An 18,669-nucleotide genomic window follows, 5' to 3' on the forward strand; every position below is an offset into this window, starting at 1 on the left:
GGTTACCGTATACAGATAAACACACATATCTAGAAAATATGAAAACTCCTACAGCCCTCATTTCCACATTGGCTCAGAAGGCCGCGTGTGGCCTCCTCCTCCATTGCCCATCCCATATTTCCTCTGCGCTCAGCCATAACCTCAACAGGTCAGGCTTCTTTTACTGGTGGAGTGACCGAAACCTTGATCCTCAAAGGATCGGAATCCTCAGTTGTCCTGCCTTTTTTCTTTCAGTTATGTAGTTTTCCATTAGCCTTTACTTTTGGGCACGGAGTTCTGAGAGAACTTGGGTCCCGAGTCTTCCTTGCTTCTGTTGTGTACCAGCAACCCAATTTCTCCCTGGTAACCGGGATCAATCACTCCAGCCAGTGGGGTAACTCATTTTGTTGTCTGTTGGTTCAGTGGCATCAGGGGTCCTCAAAAGCCAGGCGGATGGCTTACCTTCCACAGGAACCACTGTGGTGTCCCCTTTGGAGATTACAACATTCAGCGCCCCTAGAGGGCTCAGAGATAGGGGGTGGGGTGGGGACCAGCTGCAGGGGTCAAGGGGAGAGTAAGTGAAGAGGCTCTGGAGCTGGCAAGTGTGAGTATTCTCTACAGAAGGCCAGAAAGGCAAAGAAACACCCGGGTGTGGGCCTTGGGCCACCTCCAGGGGAGGACAGAATCAGACCCATGCTCATGGCTGCCTCATGCAGCAGGCCCCACCGGAGGCCACATGTCCAATTCTCACGTGGACTTTCAGCTTGGAACCCTGTGTCCCTGACTCCCAGGGCGTGGGAAGCCCATCTAACTGCCACAGCACACCAGGCCCCGACGGGGCTCTCGCTCACCACACTCGGAAACGCGTGCTCCTCAGTGGAAGCCTGTATTGGCTCGTTCGACTCCTGAGAACAGCTTCAGCTCCTCACCAGCGTCTATTTTGGGTATAACCCGTTTTTTCTCCCTGCTTTTGGGGCTGTGTCATGGTAACCATTAGTATGAGCAGAGGAGTCTGATTCGACTCATCTCTGTCAATGTGGCCAGCATGGTGGCAGCGGGCTTCATGTAACCGTAAATGCTCACACTCGTGGTGCCCTGGCCTCGAGGGTGGTGTGAGAGCCACCAGTCATCTTGTTGTGACTCCAGAGCCAGACAGATGGGCTTTGAAGTGGGGACAGGATGGCGGGACTGTTGGCCTGGCGCCAGTGGCTTTTGGTGTTCTATGGGCAGCTGGTGGTTTGGGTGGGAGGGATGTTTTGGAAGTCAGGGTAATGGTATGCTGGTGTGCATCTCACTCGTGCTGAGAAAGAACGAGCAGCCAGCAAGCCTGGGACCTCCCCCTCCTCCGTGTGCAGCCCCAGACTTGTGACCGAGAGAGGCTGTGGCAGGTGACGGAAGACTTGGCAGATAGACATCCCCGTCTCGGCGGCCCTGTTGTCTCGCCTCAGCCGTCTGCTGCCCCAACTTTTCAGGCCCAGAGCTTGTCGCAACCCTGGCAGATGATTGGGTGCGTGGGGCACAAGATGCTCCTCTGCCTTCTCTCACTCACAGGCTCCATTTGCTCCTCCTCCCAAGCTCAAATAGGAAATTCAGCCATGAGGCTGTTATGTGTGGGCTGGTGTCACACCAGGGGCACAGATAGCTGGTCCGGGGTCCCTGCTCATCCATGACTGAGTGCAGCCATGTTTGTAAGGACCCGGGAGTTAGATGGACATGGATTTAGTATCCTGCCCTGGGATTTTCTACCTCTCCTACTTCAGAGAGGTAATAAACCTCTCTAAGCCTCAGTTTTTCCTCCTATAAAATGGGAATAACACTAGAACCTACTTTGTAGACCTTATAGGATTGTTATGAAGATGAAATGAGACAACGCATGTCCCTTAGCACAGTGCCCAGCACATGGCAGGTGCTTACTAAATAGTTGCATGAATAAATGAGTGACTGACTCCCGCATGGGGCAGCGCACTGAATACTATGATTGAAAGGTTGCATTTTCTACCCCCATCCCTTCCCCTGCCACCACGGCAGACAGGCCTAACCAGGAAAGGGAGACTAACTGGAAACTTTGTTTTCTTTCTTTTTCTTTTAAATACGCCGTTTGTTTATTTGTTTGTTTGCAGGGAAAGATTCACCCTAAGCTAACATCTGTGCCAATCTTCCTCCTTTATCTTCCTTCCTGCCCCAAAGCCCCGGTACATCATTTTGTATAGTTGTAAGTTCTTCTGGTTCTTCTATGTGGGCCACCACCACAGCACAGCTGCTGACAGACGAGTGATGTGGTTCCGTGCCCGGGAACTGAACCTGGGCCACAGAAGTGGAGCACACCGAACTTTAACTGCTAAGCCGTCAGGGCTGGCTCCAAACTTTGTTTTCTGACCAATCTGTGCCCAAAGTTAATATGTCTGCAACAGTCACATGCTAATTGTAAGAGATCACGCTGGAGTGGAAAACCGAGCTTCAGGGTGGGACAGGCCTGGGTTTGTCTCTGGCTCCACCACTTACTAACTGTACAACCTTGGGCAGCTTTATTCATCTCTCTATCCCTCATTTTTCTCATCTGGAAAATGGGGATAAAAACAGTACCCACTTCAGAGGGTTGGAGTGAGGTGTGAGGATGAACGAGATGTGGAAATTGTACAGCTCTATTTATAGGGCCTGGCATGTCGTAGCAGCTTAATAAGTATGAGCTCTTGTTTGAGTGATGTACACTCATGGGCGCTCCAGGGATTTCAAAGCAGAGAAAACTGTGGGCTGGGTTAGTCAGGGACTAATAATTGTTAAAATTTACTGAGTTTTCTTTGTGCCAGGCACTCTTGTAAGCATTTTTAATGCATTTCGTTTTAATTCTCTCAAGGGCCTTGTGAAGTGGCTACTGTTATTTCCCCACTTTACAGCTGAGAAAACTGAGACACAGTTCTGCCTCAGGTCACACAGCTGATAGTTAGTAAGGCCAGGATTTGAACCTACTCAGCCTCCCGGGAGGGACTCCAGGAGGTTGAGATTAGCATATGAGTCAGGACTGTCACCCGCAAGGCACAGGCTCATCACACCAAAGTAGGGAAAGGCTCCCACACAGGGAGGTTCAGAGATGCCCTGCCTCCACGGACTGCTAGATCCACGGGACCAGACAATGGCTTCAGTGTCTGTCCGCTCTATCTTCATCCCTTTGTTCTCAGGCAAGCTCTCCCCACGGCAGCCAGCAGCTCCTGACTCACGTCCTACCATGTTAGCATCTTTCCATTGCACCAAAAGTTTCCTGGGAGACCTCTGATTGGCCGAGCCTGGTCACATGCTCACTCTGTGACTGGGGTGAGGGGTGGGGTCATGCAAACAACTAAAACCCCACTAGGGGAGGGAGGGGAGTTAATTAGATAGACAGAAACAAGCAAAGTACACTATGAGAAAAGTAGACTTCAGATTGAGGGAGGCAGAAGGATCTGCTACAGAGAGGGTCAAATATTTTTCAGCAGTTCAGATAGAGGACTTGAGTGGCGTGGAACGGGCTTTTAAGGCCATAATATTAGGATTGTTTTTGATGGAGCAAGGGTTTAGATTTGTGGGCAATTATGGTCTTGTTTCTGGAAGAGGATAATTCTGGGCAGGCCCTTGTTGAGGTGAGACTGTGGGCTGATAATCTAGCTGATGCTGGTTGGAGCAAGCTTGGAGATGAGACTTGGGGTGATCAGCTTGGGGGGCGGTGCTGATGGGATACGGGTTGGTGAGGAAGGTGGGAATGGTGCTGGGGACAGAGTAAGGAGCTGAGGTGGCAGGGACTATCTGGAAGCTCCAGGAGGTGGTCAAATTGTGGGTCTTTGATCTGAGGTGGGCTAATGAGTGAGCCTGAGTCGTGGTTAGGGATGTAGGCAGCAATGGGATGCACAGGTGCAATTGGGAGGAATGTAAGGGAGGTGTACCATGCTGTGCATGGGCTGGACTTGGTGGAAATGATGTGTTGGGAGAATTAAACATATCATGCGGGGTTGGGGGGCGAGGAGGGAGCTACCACTTTTATAGCTGGTGATGGAACTCTGTGTGGGTGTGAGGAGCTGATGATGGTTATTCCGTGATGGTTTCATAGAACAACAGAGGTGGAGGGGCTTAGCTGCACTCTTACAGAGGAGGATGGGGGCCAAAGCCAACCAATGGTTGCAGCTGCGATGTAAGCCCTCATTCCTACCCCCATTCTCTTGTTAAAAATTATGTTTTATTTCCTCCCAGTAGTATATGCATATAATTTAAGAAGTCAAATAGTACTAACATGTCTTTACCAAATGCAGTTCTTCCTTGCCTACTCCCACCCTCTTCTTCTCAGAGGCAACCACTTTTAGCTGTTTCTTCTAGCAATTTTACATCTCAAATTTCTGAGTAATGTACATATTTTTGACTCTTCCATTTTAGACATTTCCCATTCGTTTCTTATTTAGTAAATAAGAATTTCGCTCTCTTACGTGGCCAACCTTTCTGCTCCCCAGCCATCCTCTTAAATTGTTCTTGTCGTAGGCATACTACTCACAGTACCCTACCAGCGTTCTTTCAAAGGTGTTTCATGTATGTATTAATCTATGTGTAGGTATGCACGTAGTAGAGAGGGTACGGCCCCCCAAAGGCGGTCACATCCTAATCCCCTGACCCTGTGAATATGTACCTTATATGGCAAAAGGGACTTTGCAGATAAGGATCTTGCAATGGGGAGACTATGCTGGATTATCTGAGCGGCCCCAATGGAATCACAGGGGTCCTTAGAAGTGAAAGACAAAGGCAGGAAGGGCATGCGAGGGAAGCAGGACCAGAGTAGCGTGATGAGAGAAAGACTGGCTGTTGCTGGCTTGAGGATGTAAGGGGGCCGCGAGCCAAGGAATGTGAGCAGCCTCTAGAAGCCGAAAAAGTCAAGAAAACGGATTCTCCCTAGAGCCTCCAGGAAAGAATGCAGCCTTGCCAACACCTTGATTTTAGCCCAGTGATGAGAACTGAGGACTTTTGACTTCCAGAACGGCAAGATAGCAAATTTTTATTGTTATAAGCCATTAATTTTATGGTAATTTGTAATAGCAGCAATAGGAAATTAATACACTATGTAATAATATGTATATACGTATATATACACATCCGCATACGTACATACATATGTACACACACACACGTATTTAATTCAACTAATGCAACTGTTTTGCACAGCTGAGCCTTAGTGTGCTACAATAGTTTCCTTTGTTTTCCCTGAAGTTAAGAATTGCCTTATTTTTTCATCTGCCTTATTTTCGTTGTACCTTTGATGATTCCTGCCACATCTTCTAATAGCTGTTAGTTTAGCTTTCCACAAGGCAGTCATATCAAGTATTCTATGCTTCAGTTCCATTTTGTGAGTTATCCATTCTCTTGCTCTCTGGGTGTGTGGCACGTTGTAGCTGCCATTCTGTACCTTACTTTTGTGGTCATCCTTGGCATTCCCTTTGCCTTCCTTCTGGCTGGAGTTCTTATTTTCTGGATCTCATGTCTTCCTCTTACTTGGGTTACGCTCCCATTTGGAGCACATCATCCAGGACAGATATCCGTCGATATGGTAATCCATTCAGTTCCTCAGTTCAGATAGCAGAGTACGAACAGTGAGTGACACCTGCAGTTCTGTCAGGTTAAAAAGATGGTTCAGTGGTAGAGGACGTGGTGATGGCAGCACTCAACATGGCTGAGTCTTGAGTCACACTGCCTACATCTGAACAGTGGCTTTCTATGGCTTCATCTGGCCTCTTTTCACCCTCGTCCTGGAGATTCCCTTCTCTTGTCTCCTGTGTCTTAGAGGATATCCCATGCTCTCTGAGAAAGGAGTACCTTAAAACATCTTTATTCTACTCTCACACTTAAATGATAATTAGGCTGGGTAAAGAATTCTAATTGGAGAATTACTTTAAGAATATCCAGGGCCAGCCCCAGTGGCCAAATGGTTAAGTTTGGTATGCTCTGCTTCCACAGCCTGGGTTTGGTTCCCGGGCACGGACCTACCCAACTCGTCTGTAAGTGGCCATGCTGTGGCTGTGCCTCACATACAAAAAGAAGATTGGCAATAGATGTTAGCTCAGGGGGAATCTTCCTCAGCAAAAAAAAAAAAAAGAAAAAGGAATTTCCCATGTATTGGTCCTTTGTCTTCTTGTGTTCCATATTAATGTTGAGCAACCTGAAGCCATACTGATTCCTGAAACTTTGTGTCACTTTTTTCTCCCGCTCTAGAAATTTGTAGGATCTTCTCTTTGTCCCGGTGTTCTGAAATTTCACAGTGATGTGCCTTGGTGTGGGTCTGTTTTCATCCCCTGTGTGGGACATTCAGTGGGCCTTTTCATTCAGGCAACTCCTGTCTTTCAGTTCTGGGAAATTCTCTTGAACTATTTCATTGGTAATTTTCTCCTCTCTGTTTTTTTCTTTCTGTAATTTCTATTTTTCAGAGGTGGAAACTTCTGGACCAATTTCTCTAATTCTCTTTTCCATCCTCTCCTATTTTCTATTTTTCTTTTTAATATATCCCTTCTGTTGAGTTTTGCATTTCTACTAGCCTGGTCTTTATTTCTAGGAGTTCTTTTTTGTTCTCTGAATGTTCTTTTTCAATAGCATCATGTTCTTGTTTCATGAATGTAGTGTCTTCTCTGTGCATAAAGTCTGTTTCCTCCAAGTTGTGTTGTGTTTGGTTTGGTTTATTTGTTCTAGTCTCTTATCTTCCAAGTTAGAGGCTTCCCTCAGATGTCTGGTGCCCCTTGGTTGTCCTTTCAGAATTAAGAACAGGAGACTAAAAAGCTGATTAGAAGCTCTGAGCATGATGGTGGGGCTTGTTGACTTACAGATCCACCCTGGTTGACCTGAACAAGCCGTTTGGACATCATTTGGGTTCTGGTGTCAGTATCTGTATCCTTCAGCTCTTATTCTGGGACTGATTAGATTCTCCAGAGAAGGTCAGGGTCTGGCTGTCAGTGTTCTAGGAGCCCAGTGGGGGAATAGCCGGGGAGACCCAACCTCAGCATTTAAAATAGCCTTCAGCCCCTTGGCTTTGGTATATTACCTTTGCTCCAGCTGTGCTGGTCAGCTCTCTGTGCGAAGACCCTCTGCTTTGTGCGCTGCAGAGAACAGACCCTCAGACTGCGGGGGGAGGCCGGTGCAGGGGTTTTACTTATCTCATTCAGTCCTCTTTGTTTTCACGCGTGCACTCTATTCACCCTCGTCCTGGAGGGACCTAGTGCTATCATGTCAAATGTCTTTTAAGGTCTCGGTTATAAATCAGCTTTCATGTGCTGTTTGAAATTTAGCTATCGCAAGTTTGCTTTCCAGACCCCAGAATGATGTTGGTGGTGTCTCTTCTCTGTTCAGCCCAGTCTTGTGACTTGACATCTTCTTTACAACATCTTTTTACTAAGTTGAATTGAGAAAGTAGTGAAATTTGGTGGGTATATTGAAAATCCCAGTCCTCCTTCCACAGTGGTTTTGTAACGGAAGGAGTGGTGGTGACGGCGACCACGTCAGTCACAATACCAAGACATTGTCATGGTAGGGTTCCTTATAAAAAGTTTTTTTAAGTACAACTGAAATCTCACAAGGTTGTAATCTATCATAACATTAATAAAAAAAAAAAAAGTTTTTTTAAGTTGTCGTTAATAAATGCTATTCATGGCCACTGTGGACGTTAGAAGTGTGAAGGAGAAAATGAAAGCTGCCCGTCCTGGTGGTAGAGTTCCTGGCAAGTGTTTTCCTTTGCTGGTGGTTTCTGTGGTGCAGCTCTCGGCATGGGTGAGGGAGATGCTTCAGTGCCAGGAGCGGCAGGGCCGTGCTTGGCGAGGGACTGTCATGGTGGACACCCGCTGCTGTGTTGGGACCCGTGAGCGAAGGCAGGAAGTGCTGTGTCAAGGCCAGGACCTTGGCCGCCCACCGGGCTCCCTGGAGTTGCGCGGGGCATGGGCTGCCCGGCCTTGGGCTGGATGGTTTTAGATGGTGCCGGGTGATTCTGAGGGACACTGACTGACAGGTCTGTTCCCGTGAGTGACACCAAGCAACCTGAAGACTGGCCCAGGTCAGCTGCGTTTGCTGCGAGGACAGTGTCTGCTGCTCAGAGGTCAGGGGCTCTCTGGAGGAGGGGGAGGAGGAAGGAGCATTTCCTTTCCTTTCCGGGGTGTCTGCCCTCGGGGTCAATGCCTTGTGATGTTCTGCTTTTCCCTCTTGCTTCTCACTGGCAACCAGAGGTTCTCTGAAAGTACTTTTCTCACAGAAGCCGCTGGATGTTTCTAGGCCTCAGGGCACTGTTGAGACAAATGGTTATCTGCCTTTTACTTACTTTGTGCCTGGGTCTCCACGGACTCCATTCTGGGGCTCTTGGGGCTGCTGAAGACGTTCCAGGCTTGTGTGCTCCTCCCTTTGCACTTGTGGCCTCCGACAGCTTGGCAAGGCAGAGCTAGAAGACGTCTTGCAGATCACCTGGTCCGACTCTCCCATCTTATGGATGAGGAAACTGAGGGCCAGAGAAACCCGAGTCAGGCCTAGAACCCACATCTGCTGACTCGGGGTTCAGCGTTCTTTCCAATCAGACTCTGCCTCCTTTGCCTTCCACGTCCTTTTGAAGGTTTTGATGTGGGGGTGATTGGGGATGTGTGTGCTAAGAAACGGGGAGTGGGTTTGAGGGGCAATCACTGGCTGATAGTGGATGGAAGCCTCATGGAGTTCTGGGGTGGACCAGTTCTCCAATGGGCTCTTAAGAGTTGTTTCTGTGGGGTGTTATAAGCCGGGGGGTGGAGCTTCAGAGAGACCCCCTCAGAGCCTTAGACTCAGAGATCTGGATTCAAGCCTTTGCCACTGGAGTATGGACAAGTCCTAACCCTTCAGAGCCTCAGATTCAACTGTGGACTAGGTATAGTAACAGCACTTGTCGCTGCCCGGAGGAGGACTGCCTGTCACGTGCTCAGCACAGCGTCTGACACATGGAGCTACTCTCACTGTTGCCATCCCCTCACTCGTGTACTTGGGCCGCAGACATTCATTGAGTCCCACACTGTACTAAGCTGAGCAGTGTCATTACACCTGGGGTTCCTTAGGGCTCACCTGTGGGGTATGGAGCGCCTTCGGCCAGTCTGGGTTTTAACTTATGGGGCCCCTCCTGTCCTGGCCCTAGGAGGCTCCTCCTGGCACCGGCTTCCCATCTACACCCAGGGCAGAGCCACGACTGGGGCACCCACCTCCCAACCAGGCACCCATCCCTGGGGAAGCGGCTGCGCCCGTGGGAGACCCAAGCCTGTGCTGTCTCCGGTTCCTGGTTTTCCAGGGAGCCCTGGCTGAAGGGGGTTGGGAGAAGCAGCCCAAGAGGGAGGGGGGGCCGGGGGAAGCAGAACCGGGAACTGGGAACTGGAAGGGGAAGGGTGTGGGTGGGCCCAGATCCAGCCTGCCTCCCACTTTCCTTCTCCTGCCAATCCCCTCCCCAGCCTGGCTGGCGCACTGGAGGCAGGGGCTTGGCCCCTGTCTCCTCCTGGGGGGTGGGGAGGAGGAGAACTCTGTGTCTCTGAGTGAAGAGGGTTGAAGCCACAGCACCCCCACCCCCAGCGGAGGCCTGCTGCACGGCTTTGTTATTTCACTGGCTTGAGGCCCACACCTGAAGCAGGGAGGATGAAAAGCCCCTAAGATTGAGCTGTGTGGGTTCAGAGGGCCCCCCTCAAGCCCACCAGTTTCGTAAGGCAAATGGGGCCGGTTCACGGGGTGGGGGGGGGAGAGCAGCCTCGCATCCTCCCTCTGCGTGGCTATGGCTGTGGCCTCTCCCCACCAGGGCGTCCCTTCGACAGCACTGCAGACCGAGGCCTTCAGCCTGGCCGCAGCCTGAGTTCAGCCTCAGCTTTCTCTGGGCCCAGGCACTGGTCCTGAAGTGAGGTGACATTCATTTCGCTACATCCTGTGACTGCCGCTCACTTCCTCCACGTGGTGGGGGCGGTGTGGGGGTGGGGGCGTGTGGGGAGGACAGATTAGAAGGAAAATGTAGTTGGGCTGGGGACCTCTGGGATTTCCCAGGGGCGGGTTGGGGTGGGTGGGAGGGTGCGGGAAGCTTTCAAAGGAAAGAACAGACGTGAATGAAGAGAAGGGAGGAGGCGGGAGGCAGCTGGAAGTCCCAGCAGTGGCGCCCACTGTGCCACAGCAACGCGGAGGCCCAGGGAGCCTGTTGCCGCCTCGGAGGCAGGAGCTGGCCCTGAGGGAAGCCAGGCAGTGCCACACCAGCTGAGTTGGCCTCGGTTTCCCCCACTCTCTGGGGTGCTAGGCTGGCCCGAGCTGAGGGTGAGGCTGGGAAGAGGAGTGAGGTCGGAGGGCCAGGCCTCACAGGCCAGCCTGGCCCTGGGGCTGAGGGCCTAGCCCTGAGGAGGGGGCGGGGGTCAGGTGGGGCCTGGGTTGGGGGTGCCCTTCCCTGCTGACCCTTCTCCTCTTCCCCCACAGGTGGAGCCACTGGAAGCCCAAACCCACAGGCAGCCTGGGGCAGAGTTTCACTGGAGTCTCGCTCGGCACCGGGATCTATGTCCAAGTTTTAACTCTTGCTTACAAAGACCACAATAATTCCTTCCCCACAGCCAAGCAGCCCCCCAGCCCCGCGCAGCCCCAGCCTGCCTCCCACCGCCCAGCTGCCCGCAATGCCCTCCAGCGGCCCTGGGGACACCAGCAGCTCCGCTCCGGAGCGGGAGGAGGACCGCAAGGTGAGCAGCTGGCTCTGCCGGGGGCCCTCTGGCTGGAACCGGAGAGGGAGGGCCCGTCCCCAGGAATGACAGCTCAGGTGTGCTGAGCGCTGGACCGCGTCGCTCAGTCATCACACAGGCGGTAGTGAGGACAGATAGCCCTGTTTTGGTGATGAGAAAACTGAGGCTTGACGAAGTTAAATCCTTGGATTTGAGCCAAGTAGTCAGGCTCCAGGGCCCACGCTTTTCACCCCTGTGTGTTTGAGCAGGTTCAAAGCCTAGGTCTGTGCAGTCGTTAGGGGTCAGCATTACAGATAGTCCCCAAACCTGGATTCCTTTCTGGATCAGCCTCTGACTAGCTCTGCATCCTCAGGTGAGTCACTTCACCTGTTTTAGCTGCCTCTCTTTCCCCAGGATGTTCAGAAGCTTCTGGGAGGTCAAAGACAAGTTCGGGAGGGCTCGGGGGTGTGAGGCCACATGAGGGCTCCCCCTCCCGCACAGACAGTCAGGCTCGCGCCATGTGCTGTGCTCGGGCGACACCAGTCATCATGGAGATGTGATTTCCTGCTCCCCACCCCAACCCCAGGCTCCACGCAAGTGTCACTTCTGGCCATGGAGCTAGTGACCTTGTTTTGAGAGCCCCAGGAGGGGTGACCTCTTTACCCTTGTGCTGACCTCCAGGAGGGGCCTAAAGCCGTTAGAGGAGATCACAGCAGACTGACAGAATCCCTGCTGGGTCCCGACAGGCTGCCTAGGGACCTCACTGAGCTGTGTCTACGTGTCGGCAAAGCTGCCCAAACCCCAACACTTGGACTCTGTTGCCCCTTCTCTCAGTGGAATGTAAGCCCTGCTGCCACCCTTCCGGGGAAGTGCTGTTGGCCACGGGCCTTCCTGGGGCACCCTATCTGCTGTGCCCTCTGCCTGCTCCCGTTTCCCTGAGCAGGGGTGAGGGGTGGTGATGCTTGGCAATATCTGGGAGTAGCAGGGCGTGTTCGTGAGGCACTGTTTGGAACTGGGTGCACACCTGGCACCAGGTCTGGGGCCCCTGAGCACTCTCAGGAGCTCTGCTAGCCCGCCAGCAGGGCAGCTCTGAGACCCGCTCCCTGCTCACCCTTCTCCACGCTTGCTCAGTTCCTTTCTGGGCTCACTCATTCTTAGAGCGTGTTTCTGTTTTCTGGGTAGATGCCATCCATTTGGTCCTCGGGAACAACACATGAAACAAGTGGGGCAAGGACAGATGGCCCTAGTTTACAGATGAGGAAGCTGAGCCCAGCTACTCAGGGTGGGTCCGGATGAGAGCCTGGTCTCCTGCCTCCTGGATTGGAGCCTTTCCCACTGCCCCACCTGCGTGAGTCCTGGTATAGACACACATGCGCTCACACACACACTCACACACACACACGTGCGTGCACCAAGCCCAGACACCTGCCTTCTTAGCCTGGAATCCTGCAGAATCCCTGGGGGCGGCGGGGGGGGGGGGGGGGTGCGTAATATACCCAGCAAGCTGGGGAGAAAGCGTATGCTGTGGCCCACAGGGCAAGGCTGCTGGGGGCTACAGGTCAGTCCTCACTTCTTTCTGACCCCATGGAAAGAGAACAGGTGGTTCAGGTTGTCCCACGGGCCTTCTGGGCTCCTCCTGCCCAGGACTCGGGCAGCAGCAGACCCAGAAACTGCTGCCATGCAGTTGGGGCCTCTTGTGGCCACCTGTGCTCTCAAGTGGCAGCTATGACCATGGATAATTTCCTCCCCACCTTGGGCCTGGCTTTGCTCCTCTGTTGGTTTAGGTGACCCTGACTCCCTGCCCCTGGTCCCATGTCCTGACTGGTGCTGACACAGCTCCGTGTCCATGCACTTGCAGTTGGTGGTCAGCTGCCCCCCAAGGTGGGGAAGATGGGGACAGCCAGGCCAAATTCCTCCTGTTACTGGGCTGTGCTGCCCTGGGCAGCAGAGCCCCTGGCCACCTCCCATGGAGAGCAGAAGGTCGAGCTCTGTTTTATGACAGTTCAGGGTAGAAAAAGAGCACTGGACTAAGAGTCAGAAGTCCCAGGTCCCAGGCCTGAGTCTGCCACTTACTGGGATGTGACTTCAGGCCATCTGGGCTTGCGTTTGCGCGGCTGTCAAATGCGGATCGTAACTCTAGCGGTGCCTGTTTTACAGGGCGGTTGTGGAAGTCAGATGAGGTCATGGGCATGGAAGTGCCCTGCAGACAGCAAAGTCGGGTCCAATTATGAGGGATTACGATTGCTATTATTATCTACCCATAGTAACTGCTCTGGCTCCAGTGGCCACAAATGCACACCCAGCCCCAGATCCTGGTGCTGATAGAGGGAGCCGGTAGACGGGGGCTGGGTCACGGCGGGCACTCCTCCCAGCCGCTCACACCCACAGTGCGCATGCTGGCTCACCTGGCACACCTCCCTGGCTCCTCAGGGCTGCCTCCCCAGCTCCAGGGAGCCACCCATGGAGGGCGGGGAGAGAGGCTGACAGCCACCCAGGGCAGCCTGTGAAAGCCAGGCCTGGGGCAGGGGTGCCGCGTAGCTGCAGAGGGGGAAGATGGGCCTGGGCTGCAGCCCAAGGAGAGTGCGGAGTTGCCAGGGGCGCTTGGCACAAAGGAACTGTTTGGTGAGCCAGAGGGAAGGGGTGTGGCCACCCACTGGCCCCTTCACTGCCTGGCCCCACGCGCCCTTCCAGCCTCCTGCCGGCTGCGCCTCCTGCACCTTTTGCTCCAGCACTTCCTGGAGTGCCAGGCCATCGTTCGTGCTGCTCCTCTGCCTGGTGTGCCCTTTCTCCAATTTTCTCTCCTCCTCGCTGGTCAAAGTCCTGGCTTCACTCTGCCATAAGCTACAGTTTGCAGTGGACCAGCGGTTCTCAAAATGGGGTTCCTAAGCCAGCAGCACCACAGCACCTGGAAAGGTTACAAATGCCAAAGCTGGGGCCCCACCCCAGACCGGCTGAGTCAGGAACTCTGGGGACGGGGCCCAGCACTCCGTGTTTAATCAGCCTCGGAGGGACTTGGGGAGTGCTGGTGTGGGTCCTGTCCAGCCCCACGGCTGTCCCTGGCGTGCAGGGCCGAGCCACTGTCTTTGCCGTGTGAATCCTCAGGGCTGACTCACACAGGGGAGGTGCTCAGCGAATATTTTGTGGATAGGATAGAAAGGAAAATGAGACTAGATAAGACCCCTGCACAAGAGAACAATTCCAGAGCCCCGGCTCAAGCGGGTGAGGTGCAGAGCTGTGGGTGATGGGCTGACGTGGCCATGCCTGTGGCTGGGAGTGTAAGAGAGGTCTGTGTGTGTGGTGTCCCCCCGGCCCCTGCCCAGCATCTCTTCTTCCTGCAGCCTCTCCCACCCTGCCATCCATACGTTGGGCATGGAGGCGGCTGCTTGGGAAGCTGAGAGAAGGCAGGCTTTGGGGGCTGAGCTCTGGGGTGCTGGCCAGGGTGGGTCACCTGGGTCAATGTGGCCACAGCAGGGTGGGGGGGAGCTGGCCTTATGGGAGATGGGCAGGGATGCCAGGAGCCTCAGTCCTGGCTTAGAGGGCATCATGGAGGTAGGGTGCCAAGCCCTGCTTGCAGGGGTGGGAGAGGGGCAGAGGGAGCAAGAAAGGGGACCAGGAGCATTCCCAGCCTTGGGGCTGGAAGGGCCTCCTCAGATCCCCAGGTACCAATGAGTGCCTGGCCAGGAGTCCAGGCCCCAGCCTGGGCCCCTGATCTTGCCACTCCTCTTTTTCCTCTGGCCTCAGTCACATAACAGCCAAGATGCACTGAGTGCTGACTGTCTGCCAGGTGCTCTTTTAAGCTCTGTACTTGCGTTATCTTATTTCATTCTTACAATTGCTCTGTAAAGTAGGCTCTAGTATTCATCACTCTATCTTATTAAAGACTAAATTGATGCTCAGAGAGGTTATGTCGCTTGCCTGAGGTCACACAGCTAGTAAGTGATGGTGCTGGGATTGGAACTCAGGCGGCCTGTGCTGTCATCTTCTGTACTCTTGAGGCTGCCTCCTGCACGAAGGGGAGTGGAGTGAATGGTGCCTCCCCGCCCTGATGCTCCACAGTCCTACCCACATTTCTTCTGCTGCAGGTTCAATTATGGTTATGTAGACTGAAAGTCGGATGGTCAGAGAATGCATTCCTTTGTGTGACAGCGCTCTTGCCCAGAGGAGGATGTTGGGAGTACTTCATCTCCAGAAGGAACTCACATACACAGGCTAGTGTTCATGATTGTGGGTGTGCACGTGCACACACACGCCCCTGATACATACTCTTCAAGGAAGACACTGCTGTGGGCACATTGTTTCTTTGCATCCCCTTCTGCCTCCCTTCCTTCCTCTCTCCTGTTTTCCCTCCCTCCCTCACTTCCTTTCTTCTCTGCCCACATTGCTTCTCTTTCCTTCTCTTCTTCCTGCTCTCCCACTCTTTCTTTCTTCAGACTTACATACCTTTCCAGGTACCTAGAACATAGTAGGGCTCCACAGGTCTGTTAGACGAACTGAATAAACATTACTGGAGGACCTAGTAATGGGAAGGGGATAGGAAGATACAAGAATGGGTAAGCCATGCATACCCTCCGGAAGAGGGAGGCCCCTCCTGGACAGCTTGCCCCGAGCACGCCCTCTCCTGCTGGGTAGTAGAAGCAGCCACAGGGGGTGCATATTTGTGCTCAAGAAGCACAGCAAGAGTGAGTATGTGCGTGTGTGTGTGTGTGTGTGTGTGTGTGTGTGTGCATGTATGACCAGAGCTGTGCCGGAGGCCCTCCCTTCCCACCTAAGTCCAGCCTAGAGGCCTGGCGCGTACTGATTTCCCTCGGGCACCGAGCACTTCCTGTGCTCTGGTACCCAAGCTCAAGGGCATCCTAGGGTGAAATTCCTCCCAGCTCCACGCTCAGTTGTTTTTGCTGGCCCACAGGTCTGTTGCCCACCCCAGGCACGCTCTGCCTTTATGGCACTCGGATACTCACTTGGTCACTTAGGGCTGGCTCTTTGCTTTATAATATTCACTATAGGGGTCGTTTAAATAGCATCCCTCTTAGTACATTTAAACAGTTACAGAAAAGGCACCTCTACCCTTTCCTCTTCAGGAACACAGCTAATAATAATGGGGCATCCATTTCTAGCTCAGTGGAGTCAATCAGATACCTGGACGTGGAGAGCAGACGTGTGATGTAAACAGTGCCCACCCCTGAGCTGATGGGGACCCATGTCTGAGGCTTTGGGTTCTCTGTAGATGCTGTTATGTGTCGGGTTGGTTACCCTTGCAGTCAGTACAGTCTTGGGTGGGGGTCAGTTGGACTCTGCAGACAGACCTGTGTTTGAATCTGGACTCAGCTGTGCGACCTCTGAGCAGAGAAATGAGAGGGTTACCTGAGAAGAGGTGTGAGAATGATTAACAAAGGAACTTGGCACATATTGAATTAGTCTTATAATTTATTTTAGTTAGCTAACTAGCTGTCTATCTACCTTCCTACCTATCTATCTGTCTTTCTGTGTACCTACCTATCTACCTACCTACGTATTTATCCATCTGCACGTTTGTGGTGTGGATCCACTGCAGCCTGAAGGACTGAGGGGCATCGAGGAAGAAGAGTGCAGAAAAATGCAGATGGGAGTGTGAGTGGTGCGGACTTAAAGTCCGCTAAGAGCCCGGCCTGTGGAGGCAAGGTGATTTCTCGGGCCGTAGGCACACACAGGCCTGAAGTCCCTTCTCCCTTTACTCATTGAACAGAAGCAGAACTGAGGCAAGTGGCAGAGAGGCATAACTCCTGATGGCAAGGGCTGTGGCTGCCTCCAGGGACCCCGGTGAGGGGCCACAGCTGGGCCCAAGGTCCTTGGGGTCCCTCGTGCCCTACATGACTGGGCTGGGGATGAAGCCCATCCCTGCCAAGAAGCGGGTCCCACGGGGCCTGGGCTGGGAATGCTGAGCTCAGCCCTGCAGAGGGGAGGAAGGCAGGCGGGGAACCGAGCTGGCAGAGGTGTCCCGGGACGATTGGGAAATGGGGGGGATGCCCTTCCTTTCTGGCACCTGGACTGGGCACGGGGCCTGGTCCTGCCCCGCAGCTGCCTCTGCAGAGAGCCACAGGGTAGCCAGGGCTATTGCTTATGACCGTCCCACTTGAAACATTTTCACAGCGTGGAAAGGCGTGTAAAGGAGCTTCCTTTACCTGGTAATTAACTCACTTAATCCTCCCGGTAACTCAGCAGCCACCTCCTGTCGTTATCCCCATTTTACAGAAGAGGAATTGAGACTTAGAGAGGTTGAGAAACTTGGCAAAGGCCATGTGGCTATGAACTCGTTTCATCTGGATTCTTTCCCTCCATAAAGCAAGGATGCCTGGTGGGCTGGGGATGTGGTGGTGGGCTTGGGGTCTGCGGAGGTGGGTGCTAGCAGAGAGAGGGCACGCTCCCCTCTGGCCCTCAGCACAGGGGCAGGTACTTATTTGTTTACGTGTTGTCTCTCCCTCTAAATTGAGGTCCCTGTCTGCTTATCTTTATATCCAGTACACAGTAGGTGCTCAGTAAAGGTTTTTGAGCCCATCCTCAGGCCTGGCCTCACGGTGGCCCTGAGACCACAGAGGTGAGCACGGCTGGGCTGCAGTGTGCTGGCGTGTTGCTTAGCGGAGTCTCCATTCTGGAAGGCAGTGAGGCCCCAGTATGGCGCACAGGGTGTGAAGGAGGGCCTGGGAAACCTACAGGCACGGCCATTGTCAACCATTCAGCGTTTATGGAGCACCTGCTGTGTGCAGGTGCCCAGAGCTGTGGGGTCCCTGGCTGCTGCTCCCCAGGAGGGGGCGTTGTGGGCGGGATGGGAGGCTCTCATCCATAGCTACAATATGAAGCTCACTAAGCAGTCACTGAATATTTGTCGAATATTGTCAAATAATTGAAACAAAGGGCTCATGAGCTTTGGGAGATGACTGAGATCAGTGAAAGCAGGGGCTTTTGGAGGGCTGTGTGGGAGTGTGAGCATCTACAGCAATTCCTGGTGCCCCTGCGTGGCCGCTCACCCCGACAGCCTCTGCCCCTCCCCGCCCGTGCTCCAGCAGCACTTCCTCAGGCTCACCTCTCTGCAGGCCTGGCCTAGGCATGTCCTACGTGTGAGTGCTTGTGAGCGCATGTGCGTGTGAGCGCCATGTGCGTGCGCACGTGTGCGCAGTGCAGGTCCTGTGGCTGTAACTCTGCAGACCTGGTACTCTGGTGGCTCAGAGCGGGGCTCTGCCTGCTGGAGAAGCCAATTTGTTTCACTGAATTCCATGACCACAGACAGGCCCTGGGAGGCCGGCCAGCCAGCTGGCAAAGGCTGTACGTGCTTCTTGTCCCAGGGGGTGCAGGCAAGTGGCTGGCTGGATCCGGCAAGTTCATCCCCTGGACTCAAACACCAACTTGAGACATCTGCTCAACGGATGCTGGGTCAGTGGCATCCGGTGTATGTTCCAAAGGAGCACGTACAATCTGGCTGGCTGTCTCTGCATGAGGGCCTTGTGGGATGTGTCTCTCTTAGGGGGAGGGGTCCTATGTCTAGGTGTGAGCTCTGTATGGATAATGTGTGTGAAGCCAGTGTGTACCTTTACACTTGGATTGCCTGCATGCTCATGGTTTCACTGTGTGTGTGCGCGCACATGTGTCAGTAACACAGCATAGTAGGGCATAATGGCATATTGCAATGGAAAGACTCGTGGGCCGGGAATCAAGATTTAAATTTTGGTTCTAAAGGCCTTCCTTCCTGGCTCTCTGATTTCTGCGTGTTAGGTAACCTCTCTGAGCTTCAGATTTCCCGCCTGTGTAATGGAAAAAAATAATACCAGCTCTGCTTTCTGTAAAGTGTAAGTATAAAATGAAATAACGTATGTGAAAATGCTTTGTTAATTACCACGTACTATACAAATGCGAAAGATTATTATCATCATCGCCCAGCTCATCAGAATGAGAAGTTGTATGTGGCTTAAAATAATCCATCCAGTGAGCTTTGTGAAAATGTAGGTCAAGTCATAGCCTCAGAAGTTTAGAGAGGCTGATGGTAACTACCTAA

The 18,669-nt window shown here is 53.1% G+C and overlaps 1 protein-coding gene across 6 annotated transcripts in view; it reads left to right on the forward strand.

Annotated features, from left to right (window-relative positions):
* DNMT3A (DNA methyltransferase 3 alpha) overlaps window positions 1-18,669 on the forward strand; it is a 107,175-nt gene that overhangs the window by 17,465 nt on the left and 71,041 nt on the right. For 2 of the 6 annotated variants that reach the window (XM_046660973.1, XM_046660972.1), the window contains exon 2: window positions 10,414-10,667. In XM_046660973.1, the coding sequence (XP_046516929.1) occupies window positions 10,605-10,667 (63 nt within the window). In that variant the 5' untranslated portion in view covers window positions 10,414-10,604. Of the gene's footprint in view, window positions 1-8,744; window positions 8,852-10,097; window positions 10,258-10,413; window positions 10,668-11,740; window positions 11,995-18,669 lie in introns of those variants that run through there. The other 4 variants (XM_046660974.1, XM_046660971.1, XM_046660975.1 and 1 more) reach the window with 4 other exon arrangements.

The sequence above is a fragment of the Equus quagga genome, chromosome 5 (assembly GCF_021613505.1).
Source record: "Equus quagga isolate Etosha38 chromosome 5, UCLA_HA_Equagga_1.0, whole genome shotgun sequence".
Classification (NCBI taxonomy): domain Eukaryota; kingdom Metazoa; phylum Chordata; class Mammalia; order Perissodactyla; family Equidae; genus Equus; species Equus quagga.